This window comes from Fundulus heteroclitus, chromosome 1 (genome assembly GCF_011125445.2).
Source record: "Fundulus heteroclitus isolate FHET01 chromosome 1, MU-UCD_Fhet_4.1, whole genome shotgun sequence".
Taxonomy (NCBI): Eukaryota; Metazoa; Chordata; class Actinopteri; order Cyprinodontiformes; family Fundulidae; genus Fundulus; species Fundulus heteroclitus.
Window position 1 is genome coordinate 27,145,067 of NC_046361.1, and position 21,720 is coordinate 27,166,786.

Below are 21,720 nucleotides of genomic sequence, written 5' to 3' on the forward strand. Positions count from 1 at the left end.
ACGGCAGGTGCATGCTAAAAATAATAATATTTAATGGTAATGAATCACACAAAATTTGGAAACAGGAATTGAAAACAGACGATGCAACGAAGTTGGAGCAAAAACCAATGTAACTAAACACAACTGGAAATCAAAGGAAACTGCTCAACACAGGTGAGTGGGATTAACTAATTAACACAAACATCCAAGCATCATGACAGACAACTTCTCTTCAAGTTTAAGAATTTATCAACAGAATAAATTAACATCCAGAGAACACCACTACAGAATGCTGTTTCTCTGAATTAATGCTATATTTCAATCAACAAATCCTCTCTACTAGTCTAGTGAAATTTAACTATACTACTAAGCAAAATTAAGATTAAAGACGCTAAGGAGCTATATACACACAAAATAACCAAAAGGACAAATAAAAATAGTTGAAAACCATCATCACAATGATTCAGTGAATCCTGGTCCACTGCCAATCCAAGTTAGAGAACCAAAGTTAATATTAAAGAATATGGAATGAGGTTAAATTATCTTAACTCATTTAGAACGACATTTGATATGTGTTCAACCCGTTCACAATGCAAATTCCGGTTAGATAAAACATTATCATAGGAAATACAATTTTAAAGAATGATTTGGTAAATAAACATCATTAACTTTTAATTTTTTATTATTTTATGGTTTTTATGGTTTTTCCCCTGAAAATAATTCAGCCTCAAATCAGTAACATAGGATGATCGGCCAGAAACACATGTTGCCTTGCAATGACATCAGCCACTTCAGATTATTATTTACCACATGGGATAACCTGTTAAATTTGGACTTTCCAACTATGGAGACTTACTATAGTATTCGTGCACCCAGTGCTCATGTTAACCTCCTGTGTGAATTATTTTGACGCCCCCCTTCCAGCAGTGGGCCCTAGGCAGCTGCAAAGTTTGCTTATACCTTGGGGCTGGCTTGGCTGTTGTGCCTTTTTCACATCAAAGGACAACAGACTTTAAAGCCTGGGCTCAGACCCACATGACCCCTTGTATTCAGACAGTGCACCTGCAGATTAGGCAGGGCTGTGACTACATGTTGCAACGGCTCCCACGGTGTTGAAGTATTCCCCGGCAAAACTCAAATAATTACTCTCTTCTATGATATGCGTTTTTCCATCCACACAGTCAGGCTTAGCAAACAAAAATCACTGGTTTTTCATTCGTTATTAGTGAACCCTCGCCTTCAAAAGGAATTACAGGAATGTAACAATTTATTCTGCAGCATCATAACACAGATCCCATCTTCAGTCTTATGGTTTTGTATTTCCCACGTGTTGCCTGGAGCCGTTTTACAGCTTTCAACAAAGCCAAACTCGCTCTCCCTTCCGAGAGCCAGAGCATGTGCGCCCTCTCTGTCCCTCTTTTCGTCCCTCTTGCACTCCTCCCAGCGCACAGCGCCTCCTTACAACTCCTTACAGCCTCCTCTCCGCAGTTGCAAGCTGCACCGCAGTAGTTAACTTTTGATCGCAAGGTTTTGAATGAGGACCGAGGCGCACGCGATTTCAATCCACCCAGAAAAGCGATCAATTAAATGACATTTCCGTTGAGTTGATGCATCACTTAGAAGTGGTTCCCCTCAACATGAGGGCATTTAAGTGATTTTTGGATATTGATTACTGGGCTGAATTTGTGTTAAGAGTTATCCATCCGTTTTTCAGAGCTTCGGCGAACCGATCTTGGCGCAATTACGCACACGGAGCGCCATGGCACATATTCTGGGCAGACGTACGCCCGTTTTGCTTTTGGTCTGGAGCTACTGCGTGCTCGCGGATATAACCTTTACGAACTTCACTTTGGACAATGAATTCCACTCCAGTTTTATCCACCGCCGGCTGAAGAGCCAGGAGCGCAAGGAGATGCAGCGGGAGATCTTGTCGATTCTGGGGCTGCCGCACCGGCCGCGACCTCACCTCCACGGGAAGCACAACGCTGCCCCGATGTTCATGCTGGACCTGTACAACGCCATGTCCACGGATGGGGACGAAACTAGATACTCTTACCCTTACAAACCCATCTTCACGACCCAGGGCCCACCGATTGCCAGCCTACAAGACAGCAACTTCTTGAATGACGCTGACATGGTCATGAGCTTTGTGAATTTAGGTAGGCTCTTTTATTTCTTCAAGTCTTCCCCATTCTCTTTTCTCATATGAGAAAAAAAAGCAACAACAACAAATAACTTTTTTTAAAATGTCTTTGTGTTTCACTTATAATGGGATTTATGCAATTCTTCATGCCATATCATCTGTAAAAGCGGTTAATGAGCTCTTCTGTTGTAACACCTGTGCGCGCGCACGCACGCACACACACACACACACACACACACACACACACACACACACACACACACACACACACACACACACACACACACACACACACACACACACACAATAACTGTGTTTATAAAACCTAAGCACAGTTTCCCAGCTAATACCAGGAGAGTCAAATTCCACTGCACCCCTTTGTTAAACAGCTGAGAGAAACTATAATTTTCAGGTGCTTTAGTTGCGGATGAGGGAGCAGCTCAGCAGCTAGTATGTCAGCCAGGCCTTATCTGAAGAATGAGTCAACAGAAGACTGGGTTCAAAGTGCACCACCAGGTCCTCCTTTGACTCTAATCTGGAGACATCCCTTTAGAAACAAAGATATCGGAATAATTGCCAGTCAGCTGTGGTTTCAGCTTAGTTTAATCGCCTTTGTTTGCCCTCGAAGTGTTGTAGCTTCTACTTCACATCAGTTATTTGCTTTTTATGTACAGCGTCTTAAGTCATCTTGCCCTGTTAGATGCATCAACTTAAATTTATTTAATTGGAATGGAGAAGCACACAATTGTGCTTAATTGTTGAAGGAAATTCTAACCCGATTTTCTGTATGTTTTACAACTAAAATCAGAAAAATTTGACATGCATTTGTATTTCGACCCCTTTGATCAATACTTTGTTGTATCACCTGTAGGTGAAACTACAGCTGGTCATCTAGAAACATCTGATTGAAATTGTTACCCATAAACACAGATGTTTATGTCTTACCACATATTCCTGATTGGACAGCTGGGCTTTGGATATTCATTTCTAACATTTGATATAGTGCATTGATATGTGTTCTATTGTAGCTCTGGCTGTATGATTATGGTCGTCCTGTTGCAAGTTGAACCTCTGCACCAGTCTCAGGTGTTCTGCAGCCTTTAATGTGTTTTCTTCCAGGTTTCTCCTGTTCCATCCATCTATCAATCAACTCTCACTAGTTTTTCTCTCCCTGCTCAAGAAAAGGACCCCACAGCATGATGATGCCACTGTGATGTTTCACAGCGGAGATCATGCGTGCTGGGGTCTCCAGCTCCAGTCCCGGAGAGCTACTAACCTGCAACTTTTGAATGCATCCAATCTCCACTGTTCTCACAGTTCTTTACTGTGCAAAACTGAATTACATTCTGATAAGGGAAGTTGGCTACTTGATTCAGGGTTGTTAGAAAGGGAATCCATGACTGGAGTTGTAGACCCCCGCTTTAAGTTGATAGCTCGATATGTAGTCAGTTTTGTAGATTGGGGCCACACATGCGGGTCATAATGACCAAAGCACCTTCTCACAGATGTCTGATATATATATATATATATATATATATATATATATATATATATATATATATATATATATATATATATATATAATGATTGATTTTTTTAAATTTCTGCTTGTATTCAATCCTGGAAAGACCTTTGTTTAACCATCTTGGCAAGAAAGAGGGAGGTGACACTGGTTCCCTCCACTGCAATGTGTAATTACTGTGGGAGCTGATGTATTGTGACTATTTTCAACGGGCTGCAGCACAGATGGATTTGACCACAGAGACTCACAAAGTCAAGAGCCAAGGCTGCAGCAGGCTTAAGGGGTAGAGGAGGGCTTTTGAGCAGAAGAGACAAGATATAGCTCAGTTCCAGGGCTTCTGAAAGTTGGCTTCCATCTGCAAGGGGAAAAAGATTTATTTGATATATGTTAAAGAGTTGCAGAAGGAAAGTCCCACTGCTGTCTTTATATCTTGTAGTTAATCTCATTTCAAATGACCTTTGGTCAGGTTGAGCCTTGAAGGCGCATGCTCATGTCTCCCATTTAGACACAAAGAGAGTATTTATGTTGACGTTCCGCAAATATCAGAGGGTGACATTGCTGAATTTTGTGTTTTCATCTGCAAACATTTGTGCAAGATCCTTCATTGCTTCATCACCTTTCACTTGAGACAAGGAGACGAAAGTAAAGAGAAATAGAGAGAGAGAAGAAAGTGATGGCAATTAAACTGACTGTTTCCTCTCTAAATTCCTTCGTTTCCACATTTGTGCTCTGCGGCTTTTGTTTTCTCATTTAGGATGTCTGAGAGCTAAAAAGGCACAGCTTTTATTTAAAAAACACCCCTCAAACTGCCGCCCGTCTCTGCATCTACAAAGCCAATGTACATAAGTCAGACTTACACCCTCTTTACAACAAAAGCCCCTTTTCATACATTAACCCCTATCTTTGTTCGAGTCCATACAGTTTGTAGAGTGAATTACAAATGGAGTCACTAAATGACTTAGTATCAATCTTTTTTAGCCAATCCTTGTCAATGCTCTTTGTTTTTGCTGGTTTGGAGCTCTGTTGTGAGTCCAGAGGAGCTAGTCAAGGGTGTGTGTGGTTTTTTTGGGACAGACCCCAGGCCAGGGACGTCCTCTTTACTGAGTCACTGGAGTTTAAAAGCCCAGCTGTGTAAATGACTTACAGCATGCATTCAGAATTCACACTGCTGCATGCAAACACAGGTCACCCCAGCACTGGGTGTGTGCCAGACACGATCATGGTGGAAGTTAGCACAATATGCAAGTCTCTGAAGCTGGCCACACAACATGATACTTTCTGTCTACCTGCAGTGATTATTCACGGTGTGGCCTTTGGTCTCTGGCAGCATTAGCCCTCGGCCACTGTACATTAAAGCATTTCCTCCTTAACAAACCGCGACTTCCGTGGCTGTTGGCTTCAACTTTAGCCTGTAAAGTTGAGTTCACGCTGAACTCATTCGTGCCGATCCTTCTCGTCCTATTAGCACAAAAACAAACACTCAACCCAACACAAAAAAACCCATTTAGGCCTCCGTAATTAGAGGAAAGTGTCGTTATTGGAGGTGTGCTGTTTGCATGTATGACTAAAAGAACGACAAACTCATCACCTGTGCCTGCACGAGTGTGTGTGTGTGTGTGTGTGTGTGAGTGTGTGTGTGTGAGGGAGGGAGTGGGGATCAGATCATTTACAGTACGATGCTATCATGAGGTATGTTAGTCACAGCTTCCTTGTTTTTCCCTCTTCTCATGCAACCCTACATGGATTATAGCTGTGACCGAAAGTTGGGATGACACAACCCGCAGCGAATCAGAGGTACAGCAGAGCCGGGATGTCCCAGTTTTATCTTGTTTATATGACAAACGATGAAGGCAAGACTTTTCACCCAGTATTCATTATATCCACAGGAAAAAAGTAGTGATGTGATTTAACACATTGAGAAATATCCAAAATGTCGCTTCAAGTTCCTGGGCTTAGATTTACCCAAAGTGAAACCTTTATGTTTTTGATGTTTCCTAAAATTACAATTATGATACTGGATCTCCTCATAGCAAAGCCACTGTAGCACAAAATAATGTATTTGAATATGGGAATGGTGGTGCCACTCATGTTAGTGGATTTCCAGACCCACGCAGCTTACAGCAGCTGTGTTAAATTTAAAATATATATATATATTTGGGATTCACTCTCTTTTTTTGTATATTGATTTAATCTTGTGCTGCCTATATGTAGTTTAGAAAAAAGATTAAACTATACTACACTGACCTAGTCTGTTTAGTTAATGATAGATTGCATTTCTATCCATGTTAAGTATTAAAATTATGCATTGCCTCAATGTTGTATTTAGGACCTTAACTAATATATCTGCATTATATTTTATATGTGGGTTTGTACAGTTATCTACACCCCCTCTCTTGCTACCACCACAAACTTTCAATGCATTTTGCTAGTTAATGTGATAGATCAACACAAAGTAGGGTCTAGTAATAGTAAAATAAATATTTTAAAAGAGTGGCATGCCTTTGTATACACCCCTTCCCCATTCTTGTTTGCAGAAATAGCTCAAGTTCAACCAGATTAAGAGGAGAGTATCTGTGAACATCTGCTTTCAAGTCTTGTCAGAGATTCTCAATTCAATTTAGATGTGGGCTTGAATCTAACATATGGATATGCTTTGATCTACATTCATCTCTGTAGCTCGGCTGAATGTTTAGGTCCGCTGACTTCCTGGGAGGTGAACATCTGCCCCCTTTCTCAAATCTTTTGGAGCCTCTAAAAGGTATTCCTTTTTCTCAGGTTTTGGTTTGTGTTTGGCTCCATCCTTCCACCCATCAACATGAACCAGTTTTCCTGTCTCTGCTGAAAATAAAAGTGTCCCAACAGCATAATGCTACTACCACCCTGCTTAACAGTAGAGCCGGTGTGTTCAGAGCGATGTGCATTGTTAATTTTTAGCCATTGAAGGCATTGTGCATGTACATCAAAAAGATAAATGTTGCTCATATCTAACCAGAGTATCTCATATTCCACATGTTTGCGGTGTCTCCTACATGGCTGGAGGAAAACTGCAAATTTGACTTCTTGATGAGTCCTTTCAAGGACCGCTTTCTTCTTGCCATTCTTCCATATAGGTTAGATCTTTAGTGTGCGTTGCTAATAATTGTCCTCTGACACTGGGACTGTAGATCTCTGCAGTCCCTTCGGCGTTACCATGAGTCTCAGAGCTGCTTCTCTGATTAATGTTTCCATGGCTCGTCTGTCAGTTTAGGTGGATATTCATGTCATGGTAGGTTTGTGATGGACCAAACTCTACTCTGAGATGTTAAAAGCCTGGGATATTGTTTTATAGCTTAAACCTGTGTTTTTACTTCTTTATAACTTTATCGCTGAACAGTATGATGTGTTCCTTGGTCTTCATGATGCTTTTTGTGTGCTCTAATTTTCACTGACAAACCACCGAGGCCTTTACAGAACAGCTGGATTTGTCCTGCTGGTGGATGGTGGATTCAATATCAGGTGCTTTTCTGTTTTAATTTTTTCCTCTGAAGTTTAGAGTTAAAGGCGTGAAATCCAAATCCACATCTCCCTTTTAAAATACAAATAAAAATGAAACCATGAAATCATTTTCATAACATTGCATTTCATTGAAGCTCAAGTTCATGTTTCAAAATGGGGAAAAAGCCCGCGAGATATTAACCAGTCTGGACTGAGACTGCTGTCGCTGCTGTAGAGGAAAAGCATGTAAAAAACGCTAACAAATATCAAGCCACTGGAAAACATGTGCTACTAGGGAGCATTTTAATTGTTTAGTGTTCTGCTGCTGTTAATCGGCCCCAGATGGGATTCATCTCCCAGGTTGAAAAACAGTAAACAAACAAAGCTCCTCTTGAATTTTTCCACTCTCATTGCACCACTATTGCATGTTGTCTCAAAGTTATCATGTTGTAGATTTCAGCTTCATGGAAACCGAGCCATGCTAAGGTCACTGTTATGTGCAAGAGAAGTGGCCAGAGGAGGGAGAGGTTCTGCTTAGCATCTCTGTGTCGCCACTCTTAGGTTTCTTTGTTACCTTTGAGACCTCATCGGGTACTGCATGGGAGGGCAGTTCCCCCCCCCCCCCCCCCCTTACATCCCAGCAGCCAAACAGTTTTCTTCCAGTGCTTTCTGCTTTGTTCTGTGACTTTATAACAACATCATGAAGAGCAGATAAGGGAAGAAATGTCAAACTGGTAAATTAGTTTAGATATTTATAGGTTTTGGCTTTCAGACAGAACTGTGTCACCAGCTCACCCTCCTACCACAAACTCAGAAGCAACTGTGTCGAGCTATAATCACACCAGAGGCACACGACTCTGGTTTCACAGCTAATCAGGGTCTGTTTAATCTTTTTTTTTTTCCTTTAGTGACGAGCTTCAATATACTTTTTAACAACATGCTCATATCTCTCCTTCCTCCTCTCCCCACCCTTTTCTCTGTTGCTCCCCACATTCCTCTGCACAGTGTGCTGCCTGTGGTGCTGAGGTTAATACAGATGTTTCTCTCTGTCTGAAGGCCAAAGCAGCTGTGCGGAGAAACTTTATCTTTTCAGAGTCCAACAAGTCCCCTCGACTCACCCTCCACCGCCATGGTCTGGCCCGGTTTCCTGGCTGTTTTCACACACAGGACAATCGGACACCAAATTCCCCCTGCCCATCCTCCTGAACGGGCCGTATTGATTGCCGGTCGGGGCCTCTGAGTTTTAATTAGCTAGTTATCATATGGTCCCTGCAGTGTTCTGTGGTGTTTAGTCTCCAACCTTCTGCTCTAGCCTTCACCTCTAGAGGTTTACACCTCCTGTGCTTCCAGACATAAAACATTTCAACGCTTTCTCGAGTTCTTTTGTATGTTTTTCCACTCCTCCCCACCTCTCTTCTCACATACACAAGCTCTCTCTCTCTCTCTCTCTCTCTCTCTCTCTCTCTCTCTCTCTCTCTCTCTCTCTCTCACACACACACACACACACACACAGACTTTTTCTGAACTGTTGTGTCTTTTTTTCCCAGAACCTCTTGCAACTATATTTTTTTGTCTCCCTCGAATCATTTTATCGATTGTTGTCAGCTTGTTTAAAAGATGACAAATGTGTTCATCATTGTCTTTCCATCTCTAACCCAAAAACATCACATGTGGACAACTGAGGGAAAAAAAAAGAAAAGGCAAGGCCGATGAAATCTGCACTGAAGGCCACGTCTTTAAACTCTGCGCATGGAACCTGTCCTTGACACTGTTTGTTTGCCTTTCGTCCTCTTCCAGATTTATGTACTCACTTGTGTGTGTTCTCCCAGGGGAGTCGAAAAACACATGTATGTGCATGCTTGCATACAAGTGTAGAGAAATGCGCGCTCAATTTTTGTTGCCAAAAGCAACATCTCTGTAGCTAATTAGTGTTATTGAAGGCATGTTTTTTATTGCTGCTGGACAGGGAGTGTGCAGAAATAGAGAAACGCTGCAGCTGGTACATACAGCTCGATCTTCCTGTCAGTTAGTTACTCATACAGGGTTTGATTTAATGCTTTAAGGTCTGTTGTGGATACACAGCTGCAAGTTCTTTGGCTATGTCTCGATTATAAGTTTTTCTTCTGTCAAATTTGTGTATCCAGACACTAAAAAATGTGCCTATTCTTCTTTGCAAAATAGATTTAGCTGATTCAGATCGGATGTGTATAACATAAATATATATAATGTATATAATGTGCCAACCACAATTTTTGAAGACTTTCCATAAATTCTCACTGAGATTTAGGCTTGGATTTTGCCTGGGACATTCTAACACATGAATAAACTCTGAACTAATCCATTCCATTGAAGCTTTGGCTGTATGTTTGGTGTCATTGTCCAGCTTAAGGTGAAGCTCCATCCCTCTCTCAAGTCTTCTGCAGCTTTTACCCGCTTTTCTTCCATGATTGCCCTGCATTAAGCTCCATGGGCCATCTTCATATCAACTCTGCCCAGCTTCGCCATGCCTGCTCTACTGAAGATAGGCCTCCCTCCCTTATTGTTGTTGTATTTTTTGCAACAATACAAATGTGCTTTGTTGCAAACTTTAAACAAGACTTCAGATTACTTTCTTTCAATGATGGCTTTCTTCTTGCTACTCTTCCATTAAGACACGGTTCGTTGCGTAACTAATAGTTGTGCTGTCAACAGTTTCTTCTACCTGAGCCGTGGATCTATGCAGCTCCTCAAGAGTCATCATGAGCCTAATGGCTGCTTATCTGAATAATGCGCTGAATGGCCATGTCCTGTTAGTTTTGCAAATGTGTCATACACTTTCCATTTTTGAATGATGGCTTGAACAGTGGTCAGTGATCTCACTGAATGTCTCTACTCAAGGCTTGTGTTGTTTCATAACTTAACCGTGCTTTAAACGTCTCCAAACCTTTAGCCCTGCCTACAACAGGCTTAAATTGAAGGCGACTGGACTCTTACTCGGTTATTTTGAATAGGTTTCGACTGCTATCCAGAAGTCTGGTCAATTCTAGAGGCTCTCAGTTAGATCACTGATTTACTATACAAGCAATGCTCGCGTTACACTTAATCCCTGAGCTGTCTGCTGTGGTCCTTGGTCTTCATGATGCTGTTTGTTCTCTAATGTTCACCAAAAAATCTCTTAGGCCTTTACAGAACAGATGTATTTATGCTCAGAATAAATTATCTAGAGGCGGATTCTATTTACTAATTATGTGGCTTCTGAAAGCAATGGCAGTTTTAGATGCTCTGGATTTTATTTAAGTGTATCAGAGTAAAGTTGGCTGAATACAAATGCACACAATATAACACTTTTCAGATTTTTATTTACAATATTAACTAGAAAACTATGAATCATTTTCCTTAAACTTCACAATTATGCACCATTTTGAACTGGTCCATCACATAAAATCCCAATAAAACATCTTCGGGTTGTAGTTGTAACATGATAATAACTTAAGCAGTATGAATACTTAAGTAATGCACTATGAATATCAAAAACACAATAAAAAGAATCTCAGTTTTCATGAGTCTCAGTTATCTTTAAAGCGTACATAGCAGGCTCTCCAGAAGCATAACAATTTTATTTGTGTATTTACGACCTTGCAGACTCACCTGTTGAACCCAGGCAACCCAGAATGACATCTGGTCAGGCACAGCCCCTGTCTGCTTTGCCAAGTTAAGGCACTTGCTGGGAGAGATGATGAAACACACTGCGGGTGGGACTTGATATTATGGCCAGTGGTCAAAAAGCCCAGATGTACAAAGCAGCGGGCGTTCTTGCTCCGCTTCAATGATGGAATGACCTGCTTTCCTGCCAGGAATGCGGGGCTCATCTGAGTTTTTTCTATTGAGCTCACTCTATTTTCCTAAATCTTGATTTTCTCTCGACTGTAGACCCAGCATCTCACAGCAACGACTGTACTTTGGCTCCATAATTACTTGTGGAAAAAAAATTAGGGAAGACAATGCACACAACATCTGAATAAATATGTGCACCCACGTGGCCACTTTTGTTTTAGCATCTGGGTTACTTTGGCCAGGCCTTATCAGAGAACAGCAGCATCTGAGACTCCCCTGCACTCCTCTGACGGTGGGTACCAAGCAGTGAAGCTCAGAGGGCAGATGTAGGCCAGAGCACAGCCAGAGATCCTGGGACCAATAGCTCCACTGCTGCAAAAACAAATATAACGTCTTATGCTTGGTACTGGGGCACTGGTAGGGCAAAGGGGAGAGCAGGAATGAATTGGGAACGGTAGATGAAGGCTAGAAAAAGAGGAAATACCAAGGGAAGGAATTATTTGATGGCTTTAAAATGCCTTAAAAAGAATTCACTGAACTTTTCAGAACCTTGTATTATATACAAGAAATACAATATGTTTTAGTGGAACTTTATGTGATAGACCCATGCAAAGTAATCCTGAAGTAAGAAGAAAAGTATACATATAAAACATAAAAAAAAATGTAACATACATTTCTGTTCAATTTTCCTTACTCATTGCCTTCAGATGTAATCTCATTAATAAAAAGACTTAATTCATTTATTCTCAGTATAAACTGCTGCATCTAAGGCCCGGGAGATCCATAGCACAAGAGGGAAAATCTGTTGATGGGACAGTTATTAGTCAATCTGGGCTTCATGAAAAAATGGCAAGAAGAAAACCATTGTTAAAGTGAACTCTGAAGAATTTGGTATATGGAGTTTTTCACAATCTGTGTGCAGCAAACATGTAGAAAAAGTTCACTTCTCAGATGAGCCTGAAATTAAACCTTTTGACCTACACAAAAAGGAAGTTTGATAGAGAACCAACATCACTCTAACCATACAACCAAGGCTGTAAGACACGGTGGTGGTGTCTGCATCATTTTGTGTAGAAGCCTTTCTTCAGCAGAGATTGGGAAAATATCAGTGTTTATAAGTTCCAGGAACATCTCAACATGTTTGAATATTGTGAAAAAGTTACATATTTTGTGTAACTTATTTCATAAAGTGAAACTCATACATCATATAGATTCATTTCACGTTATGAAATGTGAAAAAAGGTCATTGGTAAAGAAGCTGATTGTTCACAGTGCTTAATCCAAACATTTTCATAGAATGTTGAGTGGAAGGAAAAAGTGTGATAGTGAAAGGTGCAACAGCAGCAGGGATAACCTCAGCCTTGAGAGGATTGCAAAGCAAAATCCATTCAAGAATTTGGTGCCTCATAAGTGGACGGAGGCTGGAGTCATCGCATCAAGAGCCACTATGCACAGACTAATTCTGGATATGGGCTGTTTTTTGCAAAGAGTGCTCTTTAGGGTTAAAGTCTAAACAGTTGAGCAGGGTGTGTGGGACCTGCAGGGATGTTAGCTGCAATATTCCTTTCCCTAGACCTCCACGAGGCCGCAATGGAGGGAAGTTCAGACCGATGATCCTATCTGCAAGTTTGTTTTTGTTGCAGTTTGGACCTGTCCTGTTTTGTGGGTGAGCCACACCACACAGTGACGGACCGGACATAGGACAGACTGATTGATGGCAGTGGAGAAGATGACCAGCAGCTCCTGTGAAGGGTTGTACTTCTTGTTTTGCTGCAAGAAGTACAGTCTCTGTTGGGGCATCTCCCAAACACTGTTATTGTGTGAGAGGAAGCTCAGGTCCAGAGAAAGGGTGTTTCCTAGGAACCCGATGTCATCCACAACAGACAATGTGTTGTTGAGGATGGAGAGGGGAGGTAGAGTGAAGGGAGTTCTCTGGAAGTGCACCATCATCTCTACAGTCTTGAGCGGGTTAAGCCCCCGGTGGTTCTGATTGCACCAGTGGACCAGCCAATCCATCTTCTGTCCATATGCGGACTCTTCACTGTCCTAGATGAGACCAATGACAGGGATGTCATCTGCACACTTCAGGATTTGCGCTGACGAATTTTTGTACAGGGTGAAGATGAGTGGGAAGAGAACTCACTCCAAGGGGGAACCTGTGCTGATTGTTCTTGAGCAGGAGAAGAAGGTTTCATGCCTCACCTGCTGCTGCTGGTTAGTCAGCAAACTGGTGATCTACTGAAAGTTAGTTGAGCATCTGGTGTCCAAGTTGATGGTATTGAAAGTCAAGCAGAAGTCCACAAACAGGATTGTGGTGTACATCCCTGATTGGCTGAGGCTGCGGCAGGATGAAATGTAGCCCCAAGTTTACTGCGTCACTTGGTAAATAAGATGCAAGGCATCCAGCAGTGACAGCCTTTGATGTCCTGCTTCAACACCAGTCGTCCAAAGGATTTCACGACCAGAAATGTCAGAGAGGCAGGTCTGTAGTCATGTAACCCAGTGATGGGTCTTGGAAACAGGACTGCTAATTGAGCTTTTGAAGCAGGAGGGCATCTCAAACAGTTCCAGACAGTTGAAAAGGTCTGGGTGAAGATGCGGGTCACTTCGTTAGTGCAGACAGAAAAGGTAATTACCATCAATGCGGTACCGCGCACGTGACGTCACCGTCTCAAGAGCAACGCCCCTTTTGCCGCTTAGGTAGGGCATACAGGAGAGAACGCACGGATAACAGATCTGACCGACTTTACAGCCGTTAAACTTTCCCAAGACGATGTTCCAGGCACACGGATTACTGGTCGCACTGTCGAAGAACACACCAACCTTCAGCTCAAACGATGGCTTGAGGTTCGAGGGCTTAAAAAAAGACTGGAAAACTGGCCGAGTTGATGAACGGTAAGCTTTGTTTTTTTTTTTTTCCTGCGCGGCGATCAAGGCAGCGTCGGCCGTTTTTTTTGTTGTTGTTTGCAATCACCGTCCAGGAATGGGTATATGTTTAATGTTTGTCTCATTTGAAATGTTTTTGAGTAAGCTATCCTGGTAGCAGGCTATCATGTTAGCGCCTGCTACCATGATAGCCTATATGCTGTCATGGTAGCAGGCGCTACTTTATTAACATGTCGGCCACCAAAATACTCTTACCTTGACTTGATGTCGCTGGAATTGGGTCAGGATGTTCTTCGGTTGTGCCCTTTCCTCCGACAAAATGCTTGCTACATATGTACTTGAATTTGGTAACTTTTTCCGGGTTGAACTGTTGTGTAGGCCGACAGCCCCGGTGTACCAAGCCCACACATTTCTCCTTGGCAGTCTTGAAGAAAACATCCTTCATATGCGGCCGATCAGCGTACCTCGAGTCGCTGTTGCCCGTTCCATAGCAACTATGTTTAAAAACCATGGTCTTAGATTTGGAAAAAGCATTTGTTTACCGAGTAAAACCAAGGGTAACGCACGTCTCTTTTACAGCGAAACAACGGCGGACTATGCAAGCATGCCCTACTGCGTACCACGTGATGTGACGTCATCGTGACGTTGTGTTTCTAAAAATAGCTCGCGCGCGGTACCGCATTCCTGGACCTTTTTCTGTTTTTTTTATGCTGTAAGACCCTATATATTATTGTTATGCAGAAACAACACATAGAACCCGATATGCAAACCAGACACGGTGTTTGTTGCTTTTACAATTTTTTTTTTTTTATAAATAAATCATTGCCCTGGTGCAGACAACCTCAGCAGAACTCAGGAGATGCTGAGGGCTGACAGACAGAATGGGCAGAGGCCTGAGTAAGGCTGGCGTGGGTCATACGCGGTGAAACAGGTTGGAGATGGCTGACAGGCTTGGCAAGGTGCGTGATCATTAGAAAGTCCAGGCCTGTATCCAGAAATCAGAGAGCCAATAAGATGTCCGAGCTAGGGCAAGGTCACACAGGAAAATCCAGAAACAAGAAGCTTGATCAAAAAACAATCAAGACAGGCAAAGAATGCTCGATATTTACTCATAGTAGGCTTTCAATTATTTGGCAACAGGTTTCTGTGGAGCCTCAGAATATAAAAACCATGTTAAAAGGGGAAAGTAGTCTGGGTAATTGTGTTGCTGCAGAAGAGACACGGGTACAGGTGCTCACAGCAATTAAGAGAGGCAGTGAGAGAAAAACAATCAGCAGTCCAGAATCCTAATAGAGTCAGTGAGAGACAGTCATCCAGCTTGAATCATAACAATTTACATCTTCCTCAGTGATCTTTAGTGTAGATAAGGGGTCAGAGAGGAGGGAGGAGGCGACTGTAGAGTTGTGGTGTGAATGGCTAGTTTTCAAACCTACGAAAAAAGCTTGAAATAATCTGAGTCGGGGGGGGGGGGGGGGGGGGGGGGGGGTCATCAGGGTTTAGGGAGACGGACGCCAATGCATTGTTTTGGTGTTCAGGACCCTCCAAATAGCAGTGTCATTATTGTAGAAGCTGCTCTTTATCTTCTCGCTGTAGCTTCCTTACACAGCCTTGATCTCCTTTGTCAGCTTGTTACTTGCCTGCTTGTACAGGGCCCGGTCTCCACTTCTGTAAGCCTCCTCATTGGCCTGACTCAGCTTCCTCAGATGTGAAGAAAACCATGGAGTGTTGTTGTATTTGCAAAAGGTCTTGGTGTGCACACAAATGTCGTAACAGAAACTGAGGTACAAAGTCTCAGCCTCAGTAAATGCATCTAGGTCAGTGCTAAATGAAGATTCAAAAACACAATAACATCTGCGTTGACGCGTTAGTCCACTTTCCAACAGTCCTGACCACTGTTCCCTCACACACTGCCTCTGGATTCAGTGCGCACAGCAAATCCATGCAGTGCAGAAAATAAAATCAAAGCTGAACTGTGAACAAAGTAATAATAAACCAAGTTATTTTGTATCATTTTGTAATTCTGGTGAGATGGCGTTCCATGGACAGACACCTTTATAGTTGGGCAGGTGGTGTGGCGGTGTGGGTCTTTGTCACTCCTGCTGCATGTCAGCTGTTTGTGTGGCCAATTTGGGTTGAACAGCGCTATACCTGCTGTATGTTTCTGGAACTCTGTTGCTCTGCTGGTGTTATCCCCGGTGGGAGGATTGGTCGGCTCGATTTCCCCAGGAAACGTAGCCCAGCTGGTGGTGAGGTTGGCGGTTCCTTGCCGTGTCTCACCCACAGCGGCGGATGGATGTGCATTGGCTCGTCCGGTCTGCATGAAGCACGGTTGGAGGAGCGATCTGTGTGATTTGCTTGGCCAAAACAAAAAAGGGACTTTGCCTCGTCGATCGATGGGAAGGCGGAAAACTTCTGTGTCTTCTCCTCAGGTTTTATGTTATAAAGTCAGGACTTCTTCTGTCTATCCCATGACAGAGGATAAAAGGGAGACAGTTTGTCTGTTTGTCTCCGAGCTTAAAGGCTCTTAAGCTCTCCTTCGAATGGTAAGGGGAGATGTGTGGCTCTTGTACAACAAAAGACATTTGATCACGGGTCCACCATGTGTTCAGGCACGGGGGAACTCAGCTGAGATTTGGGGTATGTCTCTTCAACACAGCAGGTGGCCGAGTTGCTTCGTGCAACGGCTTTTACACCTAGTAGGTGGAGTCACAGGCGTACTAGGACTCAGAGTTCAAGACGTGTTGCATGCTGAGAGCCGTAGTCTAAGCGGCCATGATTATTATTGCGTAACAGTTATCATCTCAGCAAGCTGTTTTTCAGCCTCGGAAGTGAAGGCTTGTGGTGTGATGTAAACAACGACCAGAACAAACGAGGGTAACTCATTTGTTGAATAAAATGGTTTACAGTTTAGAAAAGAAATGACTCCAGGTAAGAGCTACATGTTTTCTGTAAAACTTTGACATTTGAAGACCAACCTTCATTTGTAAAACAGCAGATTCCACCCTCTCTCTTTTTCCCAGAGAGCAGAAGGAGCAGCTTGTTTGTTTTGTTCACCAGGGAGCAGACATTTGCGAAATGGATAGATGTGAGCAGACCCCGGTCTTGGAGCTTGACAAACATGCCTGCTCGTCTACCTCGCCCATGTCTTCGGTAAATCCCACAGAGCTACCAACTAGGATCTCAGAAAAACTCTCTGTATCAAAAAAAATCTGCTCAGAGAGAACGGTTTGATATTTAGGACTTGCTCTCTGGTGATTGTGACTAGAAGCAAAGTATGGTGGTAATACACAAAACAACACAAATACAAGCGAGCGCAGTAGCAAGGTGGCCACCTACAGTGCCATCTTGAAAGATTAAAAGACCAAAAAGGGGTTCTACACAATACTGACAAATGCACACCGCACAGCTAAGATTTTCCTTTTAATTTTGGAAGCAATGAGTCATTTTCTTTCCACTTCACAGTTATATGTTACCCTTTGTTGGTCTAAATAAAATCTGTGTTCAGTACTGGTTCTGATTGAAATCTCAGTACAAATTAGTTTTTGGTTTGTTTGTTTAACTCAACTGGGCCTCAACTAATAGACCTACTTTGTCCTTGTTGGATGAAACCATGAAAACCAAAAATTGAAACGAGTTTAATTAGACAGCTCATGCTCTCCGATGTACCCGCAGACAAACTGAGTGGAAATCAAAGAACTTTTCCATGCTTGTATCGGATGAGCTTTAGTATGGCTGAAAAGTAGAAGTGACAGAGCTTTTTTAGTGCCGATACATAACCTTTGTTACAGCTATAATAGGCAAAGGCATGTTGGTCCATGACTTTGCCTATTATAGCTGTTGCTCATTGGTCTTTTACTAATGATCTGTATTGACCGGGTGTTTGGTTCCATTTGAGAAGAAATATTACCCTTTATCTTGCTAACTTTTTTGTTTTTTCTAAACATTTTGATTGGTTATTTGACTTATTGTCTTATTGTATTTGATATTTATTGCTGACATTGTACAATGTGAAGCAATTTAGTCTAATGCTGTTTTTAATAAGCCATAGCAGCTAATTAATACACATGCCAAAAAATACATTGACGATTTGTGGTACTAACTTAAATGTAAATAAAAAAATCATGGTGTAGGGCCTGCATTTTGAGTTAGTCCCTTCATACTTTCTGCATCTTCTAAGTGGGGTTGCACAGGCTTGTGAACCTCCTCTTTAGAGCAGTTATGAGTGTTTGTGTATAGTAAAACCCTATTTCCAGCCACCTACCCTGCCCAGCCACCAGCTGCACTGTGTAATCTGTGTTAGGTCTCCCACCAGAAGATTGAGTTAACGGAAGCTATAATAATTACCACATTACACAGAACGCTCCAACATTTAAACAAAAGCTTCCAAAAGCCAAGCCATGACCGTGTACAAGTGCTTTTATAAGTGATGAAACTTTGCATCTGTGACAGAGTGAAATACAGATTGGCTGAGACAGATCTCTATTTATTTAGGAAATGTCAGCAGCTACCTTTTCCTTGTATTTCTTCTAGGGATATTTATGTGTGAAAGCACAAAGTTAATAGGCTTTGAAGAAGCAAAATAAACAACAAGCTGATAAAATCAGAGTGCCCATCATGTGTGCACAAGGTGCAGCACTGGGATGCAGGGGAAAATCTAAAATGCTTCCCCTTCTGCGAACGAGCGGATGGCATGTGAGTTTTCCTGAGGTCTATAATAGGAGATGGCTTGGCTGAATGAGATGGGTGTGGTTCCTGTGGCCTCTAAATTAAAGAACATGAAAACAAGGGGATGAGGGGAAGAGGGGGTGAATGGGGAAACTGAATGGCTGTGGTACGGCAACTCTGAGTTGTCTCATCCGGGAGGAAGTGCAGATGGTTGAAGTGGTGTTAGCGCTTGGAGACGCCTCACTGCTCGGCACCAAAAGCTTTTTTCTCCTTCACTTCTATTATGCAGATCATTTTACCTTCAAACAGAATGAATACTGATCAATGTGTAGTTATACCGTTGCCATCATATACAACCTTTTCAGACAGACAGCGTTTTGTTGTTTAACCCCTGCATTCGGGACAACTCAGTCTGGTTTGAAAATTATTTAAAATCGGGACCAAACTCGAAAAAAAAAAAATTATGCTTAATTCTTTTTTCTAATTTTGTTGTTTTTTAAATTCAAAATCAATTCCTATTCTCAAAAATGTTTATCCAGATTTAATTTCTTCAGTTTTCAGCCTTTAATCTCAGGCTTTTTATACACACTGACATTTCTGAAAGGGCCTATGTCATACAAAATCAACTTGATCACCTGACTTAACTGCACCGTCCTGGCACAGTAACCAACACAGCCACTTCCTCTGAGCAGCGAGTGATGATGTGAGGCAGCCCGGGACTATCTGCACAGTGACAGCACCTGCTCTTTTTAGCTATAGATAATGTAAAGGCGCTCTAGCTCACATGATTCATTCATCAACAAAGCCGATCCTCTCAAGTTACATAGGCAAGTTTTTAAGAAGGGCAGCCCGCACAGATAATCAATATGTGCAAAGTGCTGTATTTTTACCTTTACGCATTTAATACAGGTCAAGTTTAGCTCATACTTGGGACAAAAACTTAGACATTGTTGCTTTAATTTGTCTTTTTGTTAAACATGTATTATTCAGACTTTAATTTTAGGCAATAATACCATATCTTTAGTGGTAGAAAACATCATGGTTAAGCCTAAATTACATTTATTTTAAAATGCCACTCCAATGGAAATACCCAATGTTATGAGTCAGATTTGCCGTTTCCTGATTGTGTTTACAAAATGCAAATGGCTGCCTTAGAGAGAAACACACACACACACACACACACACACACACACACACACACACACACACACACACACACACATATATATATATATATATATATATATATATATATATATATATATATATATATATATATATATATATATATATCTATTTATATATATATATATATATATATATATATATATATATATATATATATATATATATATATATATATATATATATATATATATATAGACAAAAGCTTGCAAAAGCCATGACCGTGTACAAACACGGTCATGGCTTACTGTTACTAAAGCAACAGTAAACTTGTTTGATCAAATGAAAAACATGAACAATCATAAATTGAAAAGTAACAAAGACTTGTAAATTGATCCCACATTCAGCCTGTAACATCTGTACTAATTCAGAAATGATTTACAATGAATTGCAGTGAAGAAGTCTGTTAATCTGAAACAATTGCAGAAGTTCTGCAGGTTTGTGGATCAGGTTTAAATGAGCTCCTCCTAATCAATCTTCCGAAGAAAAAAAAAACTTGGCATGATCACATTGTTTAGTTTCCTCTGGAAATTCAGACATTTATGATGTTTTTAGGAGATTTCCTCAAACAAAACAGGACAAAAAATAAGTCTTATTCCAAGAGCAGTTTATAGGATGAGTCCTAGTTTTGTATTAGATTGCCAATTATTTAATTTTATTGATTGTACCTTTTTTCTCATTTCAATCCCACTTAAAATCTATTGTCTTTGATAATTTTCCTCCTTGATAAGTAAAACACATTTATCTTTTATGGAAGTATGTGCATTATTGTTGATACTAGTTTCAAAACATTAATGTTGAGGAGTTATTTTGTATATAAAGAGAAACATGCAGAAAAATCCTGTACCATTGTTCATTTCCACGTGGGGATGCTTTTCTTTAGCAGAGAGATAGGGAGGATGGTCAGAATTGATATGAAGTCGGGTGAAGCAAAATATAGAGGAATTCTAAAATAAAAATACATTAGAGGCTTCAAAGTCCTTGAGACGGAGGTGGAGGTTCACCTTTTAGAAGGACAATTTCCTTAAAGGAGCACTAAGTGATATTTCACCACTAGGTGGGCTGTTGAGCACTGTCTGTAGACCAAAACAAGATGTGTGACAAGCCACGCCTCTCTCTGCCTCTGCTCCAGCTGCAACCTGGCACAGCCCAGCCTCCACTTTGCACCACTGCTTTGACGGTGACGTTTTATGGGCAGAAAGGGGCTAAGCCCTGAGTTGCAGCTATTCACATGAGCGTACATGCATGCGCCACTGACCCGACTTTGTAAACAAGAGCCTGGAAAACAACACAGAGAGATAGTGTTTGACGTCATACCATGTTCCATCTAAAAAGATACCTTTAGTTCTTCACATAACTATTTTTTAGTTCTATGTAAAATAACGAAAGTTCGCTTATTGCATCTTTAAACATACCAGTGCCACTCAGTTAATTAGAATATTACTTAAAAGTTTTGTAAATCAGTTGACAAAGTCATACATTTACGATATTAATTACACACAGACTGATGTTTTCATGCCTGTGTAATTTATGATTGTTTCCCACTAATACAAAACAGCATTAATATAATATTACATCAGAGTCATGATTTAGATTATATATATATTTTCTCCACTAGTTCTTGGACCTTTCTGCATTGTTTCACCTGGAGATGCTAATTGCTGTTTGCCACGTCCTTGTTTTAAACCCTGCTGTGCATGCGCAGTATGTACTTCCATTAAAATTGTAAATAAACATGTAAGGCTTTATTTACTAAAAAATAAAAAACAAAGCATAAATACCAAAACAACAACTAAAATGGCAGCAGGATGTGATAATCTTTAATAAAAACTTTGTATGCAACCAGAGTGAGCTACTGACATATTTTTTTTAAAAGTCAAATAATGTGACTATGCACCTTTAATCTCGCCAGGATCCTTGTCTCTTGAGTTAATTAGTTAAGCGGACTCACCTGTGTTGTTTGTTGATTCCCCCTGTATTTAAGTTCCATGTGTTTGTTCCCCCGTTGTTTCGTCATCGTGTTTTTGACCCTGTTTTCGACCCTGTGTTCAGC

At 41.3% G+C, this 21,720-nt stretch overlaps 1 protein-coding gene across 1 annotated transcript in view; it reads left to right on the top strand.

Moving 5' to 3' along the window:
* Positions 1-1,421: 1,421 nt before the first annotated feature.
* Positions 1,422-21,720, top strand: part of bmp7b (bone morphogenetic protein 7b) — a 42,981-nt gene continuing 22,682 nt past the window's right edge. The window contains exon 1 of the mRNA XM_012871398.3: positions 1,422-2,138. Coding sequence (XP_012726852.1) covers positions 1,739-2,138 — 400 coding nt within the window. The 5' untranslated portion in view covers positions 1,422-1,738. The remainder of the gene's footprint in view (positions 2,139-21,720) is intronic.